Genomic DNA, 15,246 nt, shown 5'->3' with positions numbered 1-15,246 from the left:
TGTGCAATCTTCCGGTTCATGAAGGACGCACTCTCTAAATGCGGTGCTTGAGTCTTAAAACGCTAAACATTTCCGATTGACCCTCCGTATTCACCGCTTCTCACTCCATTACAATGATTCCGTCAACTGTGGTCAATAATATCGGCGTGGCGTGTGGCTAAAATTCACCATAGAAAAGGTCCGGCGCCGTGTGAGTTTCAGTCGTCAATGATTGCCAGACTCGTCGCTGTTGCGGAGCTGGTGCAGGGAATGGCCTGGGCCCATACTTTCAAAAAAAGTTAAGAGATCGTAAGTTCATCTGCCAATCATTGACGGCCTTTCAAGCAAATTGTACCAATCATAGACAAGAAAATATAGTGTAAGCACTTAGCGAGTTTTGAAAGTATGGCCCCTGGACCATGGCTGGGATTATATACGAACAGTCGTGGCGTGCAGCAGCTGCTGGCGACAAGCGTTACAATCGCTTTCACGGCAGCAGAAAGCCTCGCCGGTGGGATACACTAGCGTCACGATCTTTTTGTGTTCATAATGAGGGTTTAAAGGCCACTAGCTGAACCCGTTCAATCAGATTAAAAAGTTGATAAATACAAGACCTGATGTCATGAAAAGGATTGAAAAATGTTATGAAAAGGATTGAAAAAAATCATGAAAAGGATTGATGAAAAATGTCATGAAAACCTGATGTCATGAAAAGGATTGATATTTGTTTGAAAAATTGTAAAAAAATCGTAAGCCAAAAAAGCCAAGTTCCGCGTTTGGTTTCTTTTGATGTACGTCAAAGTCATCGTATGATCAGGGCGCGTTCAAAAATCTGTCTCTTGTTGACTAAAAATTTAAAGTCAAATCAATCCTCAAATCGCAAATCACACGAGAAGAACGTATAACAATTCAATTAAATTTCATGGAACAAAAATTCAGTACTAAAAATTTTACATACAAATTCAACATCTCCCTAAAGAACGCGCTTTAGAGACCATCTGCATTGTCAGTTAGGGTCTTAATAATACGTCTATAGTTTCAATTAGCTAGACTAAATTTTCAAGGTTGAAATTGAAATCAGTATTTATCAATTAGAATTATGGGTATTTATTCAATGAATGTTACAGTTTAAAAATATACAAGGATTCCCAAATTTTCGATCCAGGATGAAGCACTATGATATTTTTAAAATCTCTCACATGAATGGAGCGTAGATGTCAACGTTCCGTGTTGACGTTGTATTTCGTAATTGCGTATTTTTTACTTTGCTTTCATAGATTGAAGAGCGTCCTTCGTCTCACTGATGATAACTCACAGAAATAATCAATTCGATTATTTCGTTTCGTTTATTTACATCCAATGCCGATTTTCGCTATAACTTCGATGACCGTAGATTGTTGCGGCCAATGGCCAATGTTAATTTTCTCTTAAATTTTGCACAAAATTAATAATACTCATGAAGGAATGCATATCTATTATAAATAGATATACGCAAACGCTTTTTCGATTTCGGTGCACAGATTTTCCTGATTTATTTTATTTATATTTTTTGACAATTAGACCTAGCTACCTACATTCAAGACCAGATTACATTCGCCAATTTAGATTAATATTAAAAAGATTTGCGTAACAGTAGTCGACTGACTGCAGGGATTGCGTACCATTAATCAACTAACTATTAACTAGGTTTGCATACCAAAGATCGCGTACACCATTAGCCATGCATTAGTTTCGATCACGCGCACCGCAGTGTCCAAGTGGTTGCACTCACCATGCATTGATTAGACGAATAGCGCAGAACGCTCAATGAAACAGCTAGCAACACATTGTCTTATGACCGATCGTTTTTTGATTGTAGCGTAGTGGAACTTTTATTTCAGTTCCATATATAAGCGCCAAATTTATGCTTAAGTTTAGCATTAGGCTATACTTTTAGCTCTTGGAATTGAAGCCTTGCCATCCCTGTTGTCATGAGGGTGGCACGGGAGTCGTTAGGGTTCGATGGACATTCGGGCGTTGAGTGTTGCGCTCGATTGTCGGACCGCTGTGTTTTTTGTCGAGAATGATGGAAATTCTAGTCTTTGAGTCGTCATTAGGTGGTTATCATATCACAGTTTATAAGTATCTCATAATATTTTGGAAGAATCTCGGCTGAAATGCACTTCCAATAAAACAGATTTCGCCGGGACGAATAGTTACAATATCGATCTTGTTACTCCAAATACGCAGAAGAGCATAAGATGAAGGAAAATGTAGGACATGGAATGAGTTTTACAAAAAACGTAATGATAATGATCTCATGTAGTGGAACGCAAGCAAGAATAAGGAATTCACCTTATCTTTCGGTATAGCGAATAACTGTAAATTCACAATATGATATGTCTTTTAGTATCCGTTATATTACCGTTTAGCGGGAAAATCATTTAAATTTTTTCATAAAATTCATGAATTAACCTTTATCAGGCAGGAATTCATTATACCAAAGGACAGATCCTTGGATAGTGCAGCCGCTGGGCTCATTTGTGTCCATGAAAATGACACGTCCATGAAATGTTCACACGCCATCTCCATTGTCTTGGTCCACATAACAGGATTGTCAAGCACATTCAGGTCTCGAAGCATGGTTAAATTCTTATATAATAATTATGCTTTAATTTCCACTTCACAGGAGAACACAGCGCCAGTAAGCGGGCTCAACGGGCTAGAAATCCAGGCCTACAGGATCCAGAGCGTGGTGATCTCGCGCTACGCCGTCACCACCGTCACGTGTAGACTACGCAATACCTTGGCCCACGCCACGCATGCCACCTTCAGCTCGCTGCTGCCACAGGCTGCATTCATCACTAACCTTACAATGTGAGTTATGGCTCGATACTTTATAACATATTAATGTTAAGGGATACTATGTCGTTGTTGTGGCCATCGTGTCGCTTACATGATAGATTGTCTAAATTAATACAGACTTCAATTTATAAAATTTTCGTGAGAAATTATGTGTTCATCCGTGAGAACGCAAGTCATTTTTTATACCTTATTTGAAGCGGGTGACCTGTTTTCTCGACCTGTGCTATGGTGAAGTTTGTGACTATAAAAGTATCATCTTTGGTCAGTCAGTTGGTTCCAAACTTTCGCTATTATTATTCATTATCTCTATATATATTTTGTATTATATTTATATAATATAATTATAATATGCATCCATTTATTAATGAACGTACGCGTTTTCTCTAGAGGCTACCCAATAACTTTTTGATTTTAGATATAATATTTTATATTATTTATTTTTTATGTATCTTTTTGGTCAGCTAGTCGGTTCCGCGCTAATGCGCAAGAAACTGATTTTATTTACAGTCTGGAGTTGTATTTATTAGATAAAAAGGTATAAACCTTTGTAGCGATATTGGCCTCATAATCCTAAATCTATGCAGTTCATACAATTTTGCTCAAGTTACTACTTAATAAAAACTGGCCTGGTTATGGAGTTTTAATCTAGTTACGAACAAAACGTGCCGGATAATGAAAGTCCTGTTTTCGGAATGGCTAAGCCAATACGGTAATGCTTTTCAGGCGGTTCTCAACAAAATTCCATTTGACGTTTCTAAGTAATTCTCCACATTGTGTACAATTTATTTGCACAAGCAAATATTTTGTAAATTTTCAACCACGAGCAGAATTACAAACGTTTCGAAGGCAGAAACATAACTTTTCTCAAATTTATTCAACTTCGGATTGAGATTCGGCAGGTGCTTAAAAGGACCTTGCCAATTTTTGTGGCTTTTGTTGATGTCGTATGCTTGATCACCTAATGCGGTGGGACAAAATCGAAGTTTCAATCTGCAATGTGATTTGCGCGTGACGCAAGTTGGAAAATATGATTTGCGTGTGACGTGAGTTTGGAACTATGATTTGTGAGATTAAATAGGAGTGGTGTCTCGCGTTAGGCTTATTAAAATGAGTGGGGGGATCTCGCGTTAGATTTTTCTGCTTGTGTTCTTGTGTTACTCAAATTTATCCATTTTTAAACATCCTAACATTGAGTCGTTCTATTCAACTGCCGTTAAACGTTACTGACTACATCAACTATGGATCCCAACTCACAATAAACGTAAGAAGTAAACCAATAATATATTTCCAGTTGCGTCGTTGTCATTTGAACGTCACAGCAATCCGCGCACCATGATATACAAAAGTCGCACCCCACAGGTTAATTCATGATAGATGTATTGCAGTGGTTCATTCACGATACGTACAATTCAATGATGCATTTATGCTGCATGCATCTCAATGATGCATTCATTCTGTATGCTTTCCAGTGGTTCATTCATGCTGTGAGCATTCCAATGGTTCATTCATGCTTGTCGCATTCCTATATGGTGCATTCATGCTGCGCGCATTACAATATAAAGGAGTCAGCACGGAGCGAGCACTAAAAATGTTCACCATGCCTTGCAATGCAAGTTTTCAGCATGAATTACGTTATTGATTAATGACTTTATATATATTCCTAAATAATTGAGTTTCGAAATTCATTATTGCCACAGTCGAATGTACAATTCATGTTTGCTAAGGGTACAATGTTGCTACGCAAGCCTAATATTTCTAATGCGTGTACTGTTAATGGAATTGCTCAGTTGCCGTCGTATGAGTTCGCTTGCATTTAATTTTGAGTATATCGGCTACATCTTTTAAATTTGAATACGACGAATTATGAAACAAAAACGATGTACATGAGCGATTTTAAGTTGTCGCTTACCGACATAAGTGTTTCTCATTTAGCATTTATAATTTTTGGCTGAAGCTGAATTTCAAGATTTTCTATTTCCGACACTTTTGAGTCGTTTGCAAATATTCATAATGGATTAGTCTGGGAATTTTTGTTATGGAGTCGTCTGCGAAGATTTATAATGCATTTATGCCTGAAAGCAATACGACCGAGACGCTGCGACGCTCCCTGTCAGTCGGTCGGTCACGTCGCGCCGGCGAGCAATGAGCTCCAAACTTTCCTTTGAGTTGTGGACCGCGGGTGTGAGTACACATCCGTGCTGAACGTGTGTGTGTGTACGCCTCCGCACTGAACGTAGGCGTGGTTGTGTGTGTGTACACCTTCGTGGTGAACGTGAGCGTGAGTGTGTGTGTGTGTACGTCTCCGTGCTGAACGTGTGTGATTTTGATGCACGGTTCTGGGCTCCACCTGCTGTGGACGGGTCCTGGCCCACACCGCCTGGGGACGGGTCTTGGCCCACACCATCTGGCAGAGCCTTAAAGCCTCACCACAATATGCACGCAGGAGATAACACAACAATGGCCGCTGGTTTTTTCTTCACATAAGCAGTTGAGGCAAAGAAATTGTAAGAAGTTGTTAAGAAGTTTTTTTTTATGAGCTGGAGCACATGCTCGGCAATCATAACGTGTTATGGATTTTCCCGAGCTTTAAAACTAAGTCTCAAGGAGGTGATGTGATATGAGAAGTACATTACGCCCACGCCCATAATTCAGAATAGTGTTCACTATTCAAGTGTATCCAAACTCATTCCAAAGGCCAAATGTTTTCTAGAGTTTTTGAAAACTAAGGCATTTTGTGAAGTAAAATTTCTTAGCCTGTCTATGCAAGCAAGGCCCTAAGCCGAAATTGAGGGTGAAGACGGGCTACGAAATTCCTGCTGGCGACAAACATAATTAAACAGGATGCACTTTGCATGAAAATTTACGGAACGAAGAAATTAGTTACTGAGGAACTTCAGCTGTCAATGAAGACTACACTAGATAAAAAGGTAACATGTGACAGGCTTATTGTGGCATATAAAATTGCTTAAGAAAGTAAACTCGGCTGGGTGGCACTGACTCGTTCGGAGCAAGCTATTCAACCCAAGTGACAGGACCATTGCTGACACTCATTTGGAAGTCGTAGGCTCGTAGCTAGTCTGCAAGAGGTCGTAATATGCATGGGGAGGCTCATGTGAGGCTTCAACGCAGAATCAAACGCTCGGCCAAGCCACGAATTTGATGGAAAGTGTGGTCGCTCTAAAACGGGACCAACGGGGAGATTCAGAAAAATGTAACTCAGTACTCACTGCAGTGAGTGACAGAGAGCGCATTTTCTCGTCGACGAAAACTTGAGGTCACGGCCAGACGGACGGACGGACGGACGGACAGACAGACAGACAGACGGACGGACGGACATAGCGAGCACAATAGTGCATTTTTTCCATAAATGAGAAAATTCGCTAAAAACGAGTGAATCTTGAACATTTCAAATTTATATAATTGAAGTTTGTATTTACGAGAACTAAGTGCGGCACCAGCGTCCCGTAGCGGCGACGACAGTCCCTCGCCTCAGCTCGTCGGGAACGTCGCAGTGCTCCGTTGAAAACACATTTATTTTATCAGAATAAATTTAATTGACTTCACTCAGTAGTTAAATGGATCTAATCATAACCAACGGGGGATAATACTATAAATAAAGTCTGATAATTCTAAATAACCAGTGATCTGAACCTATTGTGGTGGTATGAGCATGCCTCTACTTCTAGGAGCGCTCTGCTATAAGTTCCAGTACGTTTTATACGTCGACGAGGTTAAGATTCCAAGTGGCAACGGAAGCAAGTCACTCGCCGTTTGGTGTTAGCAGTGCTGGTAAGAGTTTATTTCTTGTTCTAGAGTACCCCCCACGGGAGGGATTGCCTGTTTAAGGAATGCGGCGGGAGAGGTTTGCTATAAGGCGATGTAACTTTGTTGATCCCTCTGTTCGCGAGCAGTACTGAAATATCTTTGAATTGAGCATCGATATCCGGAATTTTAACTTCTTGACTACCATATACAAAGCGATTTGAGTTGTCAAGAGGTTCGTAATAGAAGAGATTACCGGAAGGCATTGAAATAGAAGTTTAAGTAGTCTTTTGCAGTCGGTAATCGCGTTCATGAAGCTCAATTTGAAATTTATCAAATGCCAAACCCACCCACAAACAAAACAATTTTTGCGTCAGTTTTCTGCAATTAAATATCTTGACTTACCTTTAAATTTTATCTCAAACGTGCGCAGATACGCCATAAAAAACGACGTATGAGCTTATCGTAGAACTGGCTTTTATAGCGCATTTTTTCTCTTACCATAATATTTCAGCTTGTTCGGAAAAACGAATGAAACTTACATGTATTTTCAATTAACAGTTTTTGCTAATCTATCTTTGAATTTCATTGGTACCAACGATCTAATTTTCTGCCATGTACGTATATTCTAATCCCAAGCAGCCAACAGAGTCCCGTAACTAATTGCATCGCCTCTCTCGGTTCACAGAGAGGCTGGTGGCCGCAACTACAGCAGCATCGTCAAGGAGCGCGAGGAAGCCAAGCTGCAGTACCAGAAAGCCAAGAACAGCGGCACCAACGCGGCCATCGTCCACCAGAGGTGAGGGAAGGCTGCTGTTGTGTATGACATCACCCGAAGTTAGATTGCTAGTTGTCCAAGCTTCCTATACCAATGTCAGTATGTTTACTTTGGCTTATCATTGCCTTCTCTGAAACATACTTTTATTTCGAAATTTATTTTCACGGGTGATTTTAATATAACCTCTGACAAAATTGTGTGTAACCAATAAAAACCAACGGACAGTACGAACATTTAACATCTGCTATCAATTTACGATTTCCCGTGTCTGGAAAATCACTGATTTGCTACCTGAAACCAATACCCCACTCCGTGTCATGCGCTCCATAAGCAGACCCTAGGCGCTCAATATTAATGTATCAGTCGAAATATTGAGGAATAATATTGAGCGGCTAGGAGCTGCTACATGCGTTGGCAGGTTTCGGGTTTTCAATTGCATAGCCTTGAGGTGCGAGCTGATCTTGAAAATGAGGACTCCGTGGAAAAAAAACACGCAACGCGGGGGCTAAAGTTACCGCGACACAAAATCTAGTGAGGCTAAGATCTGGGTCATCTGATGGTAATACATTTGTGTCAAAAAATGCGTATTCTTTATTCTATGTTTCAATTTTCTGGGTCTTAAACTTGTGACCACTATATGAGTACTGATGAGACATTATTTAGAGATTATTTAAGATTAATAAACTCGTATTTCGCAGCGTTGTCGTATTAGGCTTGGTTTGTATAGGAAATTGATTCATTGCTGTACATATAGTTTTTAAGTTGCAATGTATTAGGTTTAGGATTTTGGTTTTCCATTTTCAGTTTTCAATCTCCTTAGCTGTGACCTCCAGCAGTAGGAAGTTTTGTCAAATGTCAAGTTGTCTATCATTGTGTCTAGTGTTTTTGGCCGTGGAAGTGCGTTAATCGCTAGCTCTGTGATTATATTTGTGATCAATTTTAAAGTGAATTGTTTCGTGTTATTGATTATTTGTGCGTGCTAATTTGTTTATTATTTATTGATATTCTCTAGTTAGGTGTTTAGAGAGTTATTATTGGACTTGCGAAGTGAATTGGAAGTTATTGAAAAGCACGACTAGGATTCGGGCTAGGTTTTTAGGTGTTAGGCTCGTTTTGTTTCTATTTATTCTTTATTAATTATATTTGCTTTTGACTGTTTATTTATTGAAAATCTTTGGTTTAGTAAAGCGTTGGTTTATTGAAATATTGGATGAAGAATGATCCCGTACAATGTGGCGGGGAACGCTTGTTCCTTTGGAAGCTCCACAACAGGTTCACACCAGACTGCTGGGCAGTTAGGCGGCGCATTAGCGTGACCATGGACTAAGTAGGTAGTCCTAAACTCATCATAAGGTAAGCTCACTGCTGGACACGTGTCAGTCACGGCCCGTTCCATGACTGGTGCATGCACATGTTCAGTCCGGTCACGGGCGTCCTCATTACAGTTACTTTCGTATCACGTGTCATGCCAGTCAGTCACAGTTCAGCGCTGCCAACTGGTATATTTTCATACCAGATTTGTGAAAGTAAATACATGGATGTTAAGGTGGAGTCTGGTATGGCTGTTCTTTTTCTGGTATGCTTGTTAAAATCTAATAGGTTTAAATGACATTCTATTATGTTCGGCAAAAAAAATAGTTGGTAACGCTGCAGTCGCGTCCCGGTCAAAATATCCCTTGCCTTGATCGTGGCTGGCATGGCAGGTGCCTTCCACGGCTGGTGTGAATGCTTCTATGCATTGAAGAATGTTGGACTGGGCCGTGTCTAGCGCGTGCTCGGCAGTGTGGTGTGAACCAAAACTTAGTTAACGAATATGAGACGATGGCAGCAGGTAATTGCTAATTTGGTTTGTTGTTTGCATTGTGTAATGTGAGTTAAGGGAAGACTGTAGAGGTTTCGAGATACTTATTGCTGTAATAATTATGACTTGTGGTTAGTTATTGACCAGGCGTCTGAATACAATTTTAGTAAAAACCTTGTCTTGACGGAGACAATCGAATTGTTTTGCGATAGAAAATATTTTCGGTTACTTTCTCTGACTATCCCCTTATTTAAGCTCTAGTTTTAGTTTAAAATATTGAGTCGGATTGGGATCTAATGTCCGAGCATGCTATATGTCGGCTTTCATTGTGTCTCGATTTGGTTTGCTAATTATTGGTTCTCTGCGTATCTTATGCATTAGGCTTTTGGTGCTTTGCAGTGAGAAAGTTATGTTAGTGTGGTTAGCAGGAATTTATTTGAACGAGCGGCCTGGAGGTCGATGATACTTTATGCTTGAGGGTCAGGCCCTTCATTAGGGTTTCGTTCGGTGTCGTTGTTGATATGAATGATATCAATATTCGTATTGATATTAAATACATTTTATGCTTCATGATGTGGAACGAAAGGTGTTCGGGTTTTCACCCTAAAGTTCGTTTAAACTTATACGAATGATTTTTGGAAGTTTTGAGTACTTTTATTTATAGAATATAATGTACCGTGCAAAATAGAATCATACGGTGTCTTAGAATAAATCTGCCAAGCTTCATACGAAAAGTGAATTAAAAACCTTGTTGGGACTGAAAATCGTATATAATTGGCCAAGTATTGCTACAAAATGTGTGGGGGACTTGCAGTCTATCAACCAGGGTCTATCCATTTCATTGGCTTTGTGAACACTTTCGTCTGATTTCATCGACTAGGCTTCTTGTTGCGGGATACTGAAATGCAGCACTATATAATAGCTGTCTAACCTATGCTACAGTAGGCAGCTGCCTCCTTGCTATCTGCCCGTGGACCTTAGGATACGTTTATGAAATTTTGAAATATCGTGAAAAACACTGCAAAATTACCTACCTACATAATAATTTAACACTTTTACTGCGACTGCCAAATAGCCTGTATTCCAGTAATGCGTCTCGTTCAAACTTGAATGAATAAAGATATACACATACCAGCGAAATAGGAGTTAGTGCGCCGTTCTTGTCTAAGTGAGCATCACAAGATTCTGACAGACTTAGAGACTTTATTGGTACACGTCGCCTAGAACGGAAACTGTTATCTCTCTAGGCAGGCTGGGCCATACGAGGTACATGGCATTTGCTTTATGACTGCAACAAAAATATGCATTACATAAGTATTGACGCTTGAAATAATCTAGTTTTCTGGGCAAATAGAAACGAAATATTACTGCGATACTCAAGCTCAGAACATTCAGGACTACAATACTGGTAAAAGGGGAGTTTATAAATCACATCAGATGACATCTTGCAATACTGCATCAAGACCAATCATGAAGTGGTACCGAAAACTATTCAAGTTTTTTAGCAAAAATGGCTGTAGTAGTAAATGGCTGTAATTGAAATGGCTGGATGCGTTAAATATTACTGAATGAATCGTCTCTCGTGATAGAACACACACGCGAAGAGAAGATTCGATGACCAGATCGCGCCGATATCAGAAGTCTGCATTCCAGAGTAGGTAATATACTTGAAACGGAGGGGCCTAAGTTCATGACGAGCTACTACTATGGGTCCTGTTGCAACATTATTACTAAAAAGCATGGTAGTGCTGCAGCGAAACAAAAGTGACTAGCCATTGCCATCCCTGTGCTGGAAATTCGTTTCACGGCGTATCTTGCTTTTCAATGCGGCATTCACCATGAGCTTGGGCAACTTCCCGTTGGCCAGCACCTATTTTCCCACTTTGGTAATCCATATTACAGCTGGTAAAACTTTTTTCGTCATTGGAATAGGATAACATCTGTTATTTCACGCTTTTTCATTTTTTATGCCAACTGATTAGTTTGTGCTTGGGTATGACAAGTAATTTTCTTCTGATTTAATTGTCCCACATCGAAACATGCTTATGAAGAATTTTTGGCAATAGTCTATAAAATTTTTCACAAGCTGATGATATGGGTAATATTTTACTGGACCTTTTTTTATAAAGTTACATTTTTAAAGCGTGTACCAGATAAGGCGCACGTCGTAGCTTGGGACACGCAGTTTGTACAACATATGGCGTACGTCACAGTCGAAATATATTTAAATGATTGACGGTAGCTCACGCAAGACAATGCTGAAGTGCACTCGCTGAACGGATGAAGAATTAGTTAGCGGTCTGGAATATCGAAATTATTCACCGAAACCAATTATGCACAATCACATAGCAACGGAAACAAAAAAAAGTTTCGTTTGGAGGGTATATTTGTAGATTATCTAATTAAGAAATTCATTGTTCTATAAAATTAAATTTTTCCTCGAACTTAGCAACACCGCTTAGGAAGTTTCCGTCGCGGTCACATTAAGTTTTGTTCATTTTCTTCTGACAGATCCGGATGACAAGTTGGTTAAGCGCCAAGTTACTTGAAATGAACTCCTGGTAATTATTTCGTGTACAACTGTCATATTCTAATGTTTATTTCCTAGAGTGTAGACAATCATTGACATGACTGACTTCAACAGTTCCTCAATGTTGCTATAAGGGTTTTTTTGCACTACTACTACTACTACTACACTTTATGACGTCTAAATTATCAGTGTTCCAATTAGCTCGCCAATAAAGTTCATTTCTTCCAGCCTGCCTAATATGCAAGTGAAGCGTTCAATCTTCAAAATATGAGGACACAATTTATATTTAGATGATACATCACTGTCGTACGGTTAATGACTGGCACTTACCCCTTATATTTTACAGGTTAAAGAATTCATGTTATCGAAATATTCTTGATCTCGAACAAATAATGTTTTAACTAATGCAATTCGTTCAAAATGCGATGAAGTAGGATGATGACAGTCGCCTTGGGCCGACACAGATCATGTGATTTATGTATGACTAATGAACATTCCTGAACAGTCCAGCATGCCAGCTAACGCTCAAGTAGCACAAGTTTTCTTCGACCTTGGCAATTTTCAAGAAATAGACAATTTGGCAGCGGGCGATCTACCGCAAAACACTAAATTAGTCAATATATTACGGCGTAAAATCCAGCAGCCGAGTCGTTACATAAACAGGGTCGGCTAGTTGGAAATCTGAGGACGGTTTTCTTAGTACCTATAATTCTCTGTATGTCTGTGTGGTGTGGAGATGCCAGGTTGTATGATGGGGCGGCTTGAGAGATGATGAAGGCGGATGACTTGATGAGAACAAAGGTGGTCGAAATCGTGAATAGGGTTAGTGCAACTATATAGTACAATGAGACATGCACGTCGAGTTCGAGGTGTAGGGAAGGGTCATGCCGTCATGAAGCTCAGAAAGACAGAGTCATAGGAGCAACCAAGTCCGGGCATGTAGGAAGGGCACTTCAACGTAGGAAGGGCACTTAACTGCATTGCTAGAGCAGAACTACACTTCAATTGACATGGGGCCATATGCTAAAAGTTCATCGAGGGACACAGTTCTTTTTAACATTAGTTGTATTCGTTCATTTGTTTCTACTGGTAGATGAAAGAATCGGAAATAAAACGGCGTACACAACATACCAGAAGCGTACACAACATACCAGAAGCATACCCAACATACCAGAAGCATACACAACATACCAGAAGCGTACACAACATACCAGAAGCGTACACAACATACCAGAAGTATACCCAAGTTCCCACACTACCAAGACGCCACCCCTCCCCCTCCCCTTGAGGCTAATCCTATTTGCTCGCGGCCTCCAATTCAGTTTTCGTGCAGTTGACCTTCAATTAAGGACACAGGCCGACCATGCCTCCTATGCATCTTAATAGTGAATAATAAAATTGGTGCTCAGTAGAAATAAAATGTTATGCAGATTTTCTTTAGAAACGGTCTTCAGATTATGGTTATAATTATTCCGATTATTATTTTACTAAATGGAATATAATTTCATAAGCACATGTTATCGTCAACGACAAACTATACGTATGCATCACGTCGCAGGATGGAATCAATTCGTGCATTGTTCTTTTGTATTAATTAGTAAATTCACTTATATTTGGGAGTCTTGCGCCTACATTTTCTGGTTGGAGGCCGCCTACTCACGCTATATTTGGTCGATTGTGAAGCAAGATCAGAGAATGAAGGAAAGCATTCTATTATTCAGGAGAATAGATTGGAACTGAAAAAATGCTTCCCTCGTCCACGCCTGTGGACCATCGTCCTGTCCATTATCCAGCGTAAGTGTCAGAGAATTAATTATTGCAAAAAGGGTAGAATTGTTCTATTAGTTTATGTGATGTGTTGCGTGTTCTTTTAATCAAAGGACATTTTAATCTTTTCAGGGAACGAGACACGACCAGGTTTCGTATTGACGTCAGCGTGGCTGGTCTCGATCAAGTTGTTTTCTACTTGACTTACGAGGTGCGTACTGATTACGGGGTTTGGTTCTGAAAAACATGCATTCTATCTCATTTTTGGGGTTAAATTTTAAAGTAATAGAAGTTAAGATGAATTAATTGAATAAGTGAAGAATTATGGTAGATACTTGAAGGAATTGCCCGCGCTTTTATTAATTTATTTTGCAATATGTCGTGAGAGTCGCCAGGAAGTAATTATTTTTCAGATTGAGTTTGTCGTGCGAGGTATTCCATGTAAAATGTAGCTAGTTGAGCAGATAGGGAATAGTATCATTTTACAGCAAGCTATATGGCGAGCTCATTGCTCGGGTTGCTGTAAGTGCTTCCCAGTAAGAATTTACAGACGCGGTAGCTTCTGATTTGGATTACCAGAAGCTGGGGCGACTCTAAATTTTATTAGGGTTAGCGAAATAACGTGTGCATACAGGAGCTTCTGACGCGGCGCCTGAGCGTGTACAGCCACGTGCTCAACGTGCACCCCAACTACCCCGTGAAAGATCTTCTGGTCGAGCTCACCATCCACGAGACGCGCGACATCAGCGAGCTCAGAGTTAAATCCATCCCAGGCGGCGAGCAGTTCCGCAGCGCAGGTATGGTCGCCTGACATCAGCGAGCTCAGAGTTAAAGCTATCCCTGGGGGCTAGCGATTCAGCAGCGCAGGTATGAACGCCTGACATCAGCGAGCTCAGAGTTAAAGCTATCCCTGGGGGCTAGCGATTCAGCAGCGCAGGTATGAACGCCTGACATCAGCGAGCTTAGATTCAAAGCCATCCCGCAAGTTTGGACGCGCGGTGCCAGGCTTTCTGTTTACTGGGAGCCACTCTTCGTATTACCAACTCTGTGAGGCCAACAGCTCATTTTCCATCAGTGCAGTGCTTCCCGACCTCGAGTAACTCTAAAGGTACGCGAACTTTAATGGCGGGAATGAACTACGGTGAATTATTTTCCTCGTCACGATGGAATTTTCTCCCTGCACAAGATAATCTGGCGACGCTTTCCTTCTCTTTTCTCACGCCACCCTCCTGGTCTGAGGTGAATGATTATTTGTTAATTATTTGTGCTTTTTAGTCTATAATTGAGATAATCCTTTTATTGTGGAGAATATCCGTCTGAAGCTAATAAGTTTGCCTCAAAAGTAATTTTCCATTAAACCAAATTTTATTCATGAGATTCTCATGCTCACATCAAGCTTGTCATCCGCTCTCGAATATCATTCATATTTTCTCACCCTGATTATACCGTCACTATCTCAGTAACTCGATGCTGAAGACTAATTTATATCGGATTGAGCTGATTATTTTCTATTTTCTTCTGAAGCTCGTCGTTCTTTTCATGTGAAAATCACCAGAAAGTGATTCGTTCATTGCTTCAGTGAATTATTTTAGAAGATTGTTCATGGCTGACTGGGCCGTACTGCCTTCCATTCAGTGACTCGATGCTGAAGACTATCTATATTAATAGGGTTGATTATTTCTATGTGAAATTCACCAGAAAATGATTCCATCATTGCTTAAGCGTATTATTTTAGAAGATAGTTCATTGCTGACTCGGCCGTACTGCCTGCCATGCAGTGACTCG

At 40.2% G+C, this 15,246-nt stretch overlaps 1 protein-coding gene across 1 annotated transcript in view; it reads left to right on the top strand.

Moving 5' to 3' along the window:
• The first annotated feature begins 2,599 nt into the window (after window positions 1–2,599).
• The window catches only part of LOC108673990 (inter-alpha-trypsin inhibitor heavy chain H4-like), a 35,903-nt gene continuing 23,256 nt past the window's right edge, over window positions 2,600–15,246 (top strand). The window contains exons 1-4 of the mRNA XM_047883415.1: window positions 2,600–2,835; window positions 7,274–7,384; window positions 13,594–13,672; window positions 14,096–14,258. Of these exons, the coding sequence (XP_047739371.1) occupies window positions 2,600–2,835; window positions 7,274–7,384; window positions 13,594–13,672; window positions 14,096–14,258 (589 nt within the window). The remainder of the gene's footprint in view (window positions 2,836–7,273; window positions 7,385–13,593; window positions 13,673–14,095; window positions 14,259–15,246) is intronic.

This window comes from Hyalella azteca, unplaced genomic scaffold, assembly GCF_000764305.2.
Source record: "Hyalella azteca isolate HAZT.00-mixed unplaced genomic scaffold, Hazt_2.0.2 contig12830, whole genome shotgun sequence".
NCBI lineage: Eukaryota > Metazoa > Arthropoda > Malacostraca > Amphipoda > Hyalellidae > Hyalella > Hyalella azteca.
Note: the sequence above shows the minus strand (reverse complement) of the source record. Positions and strands in the feature narration are given on the sequence as shown.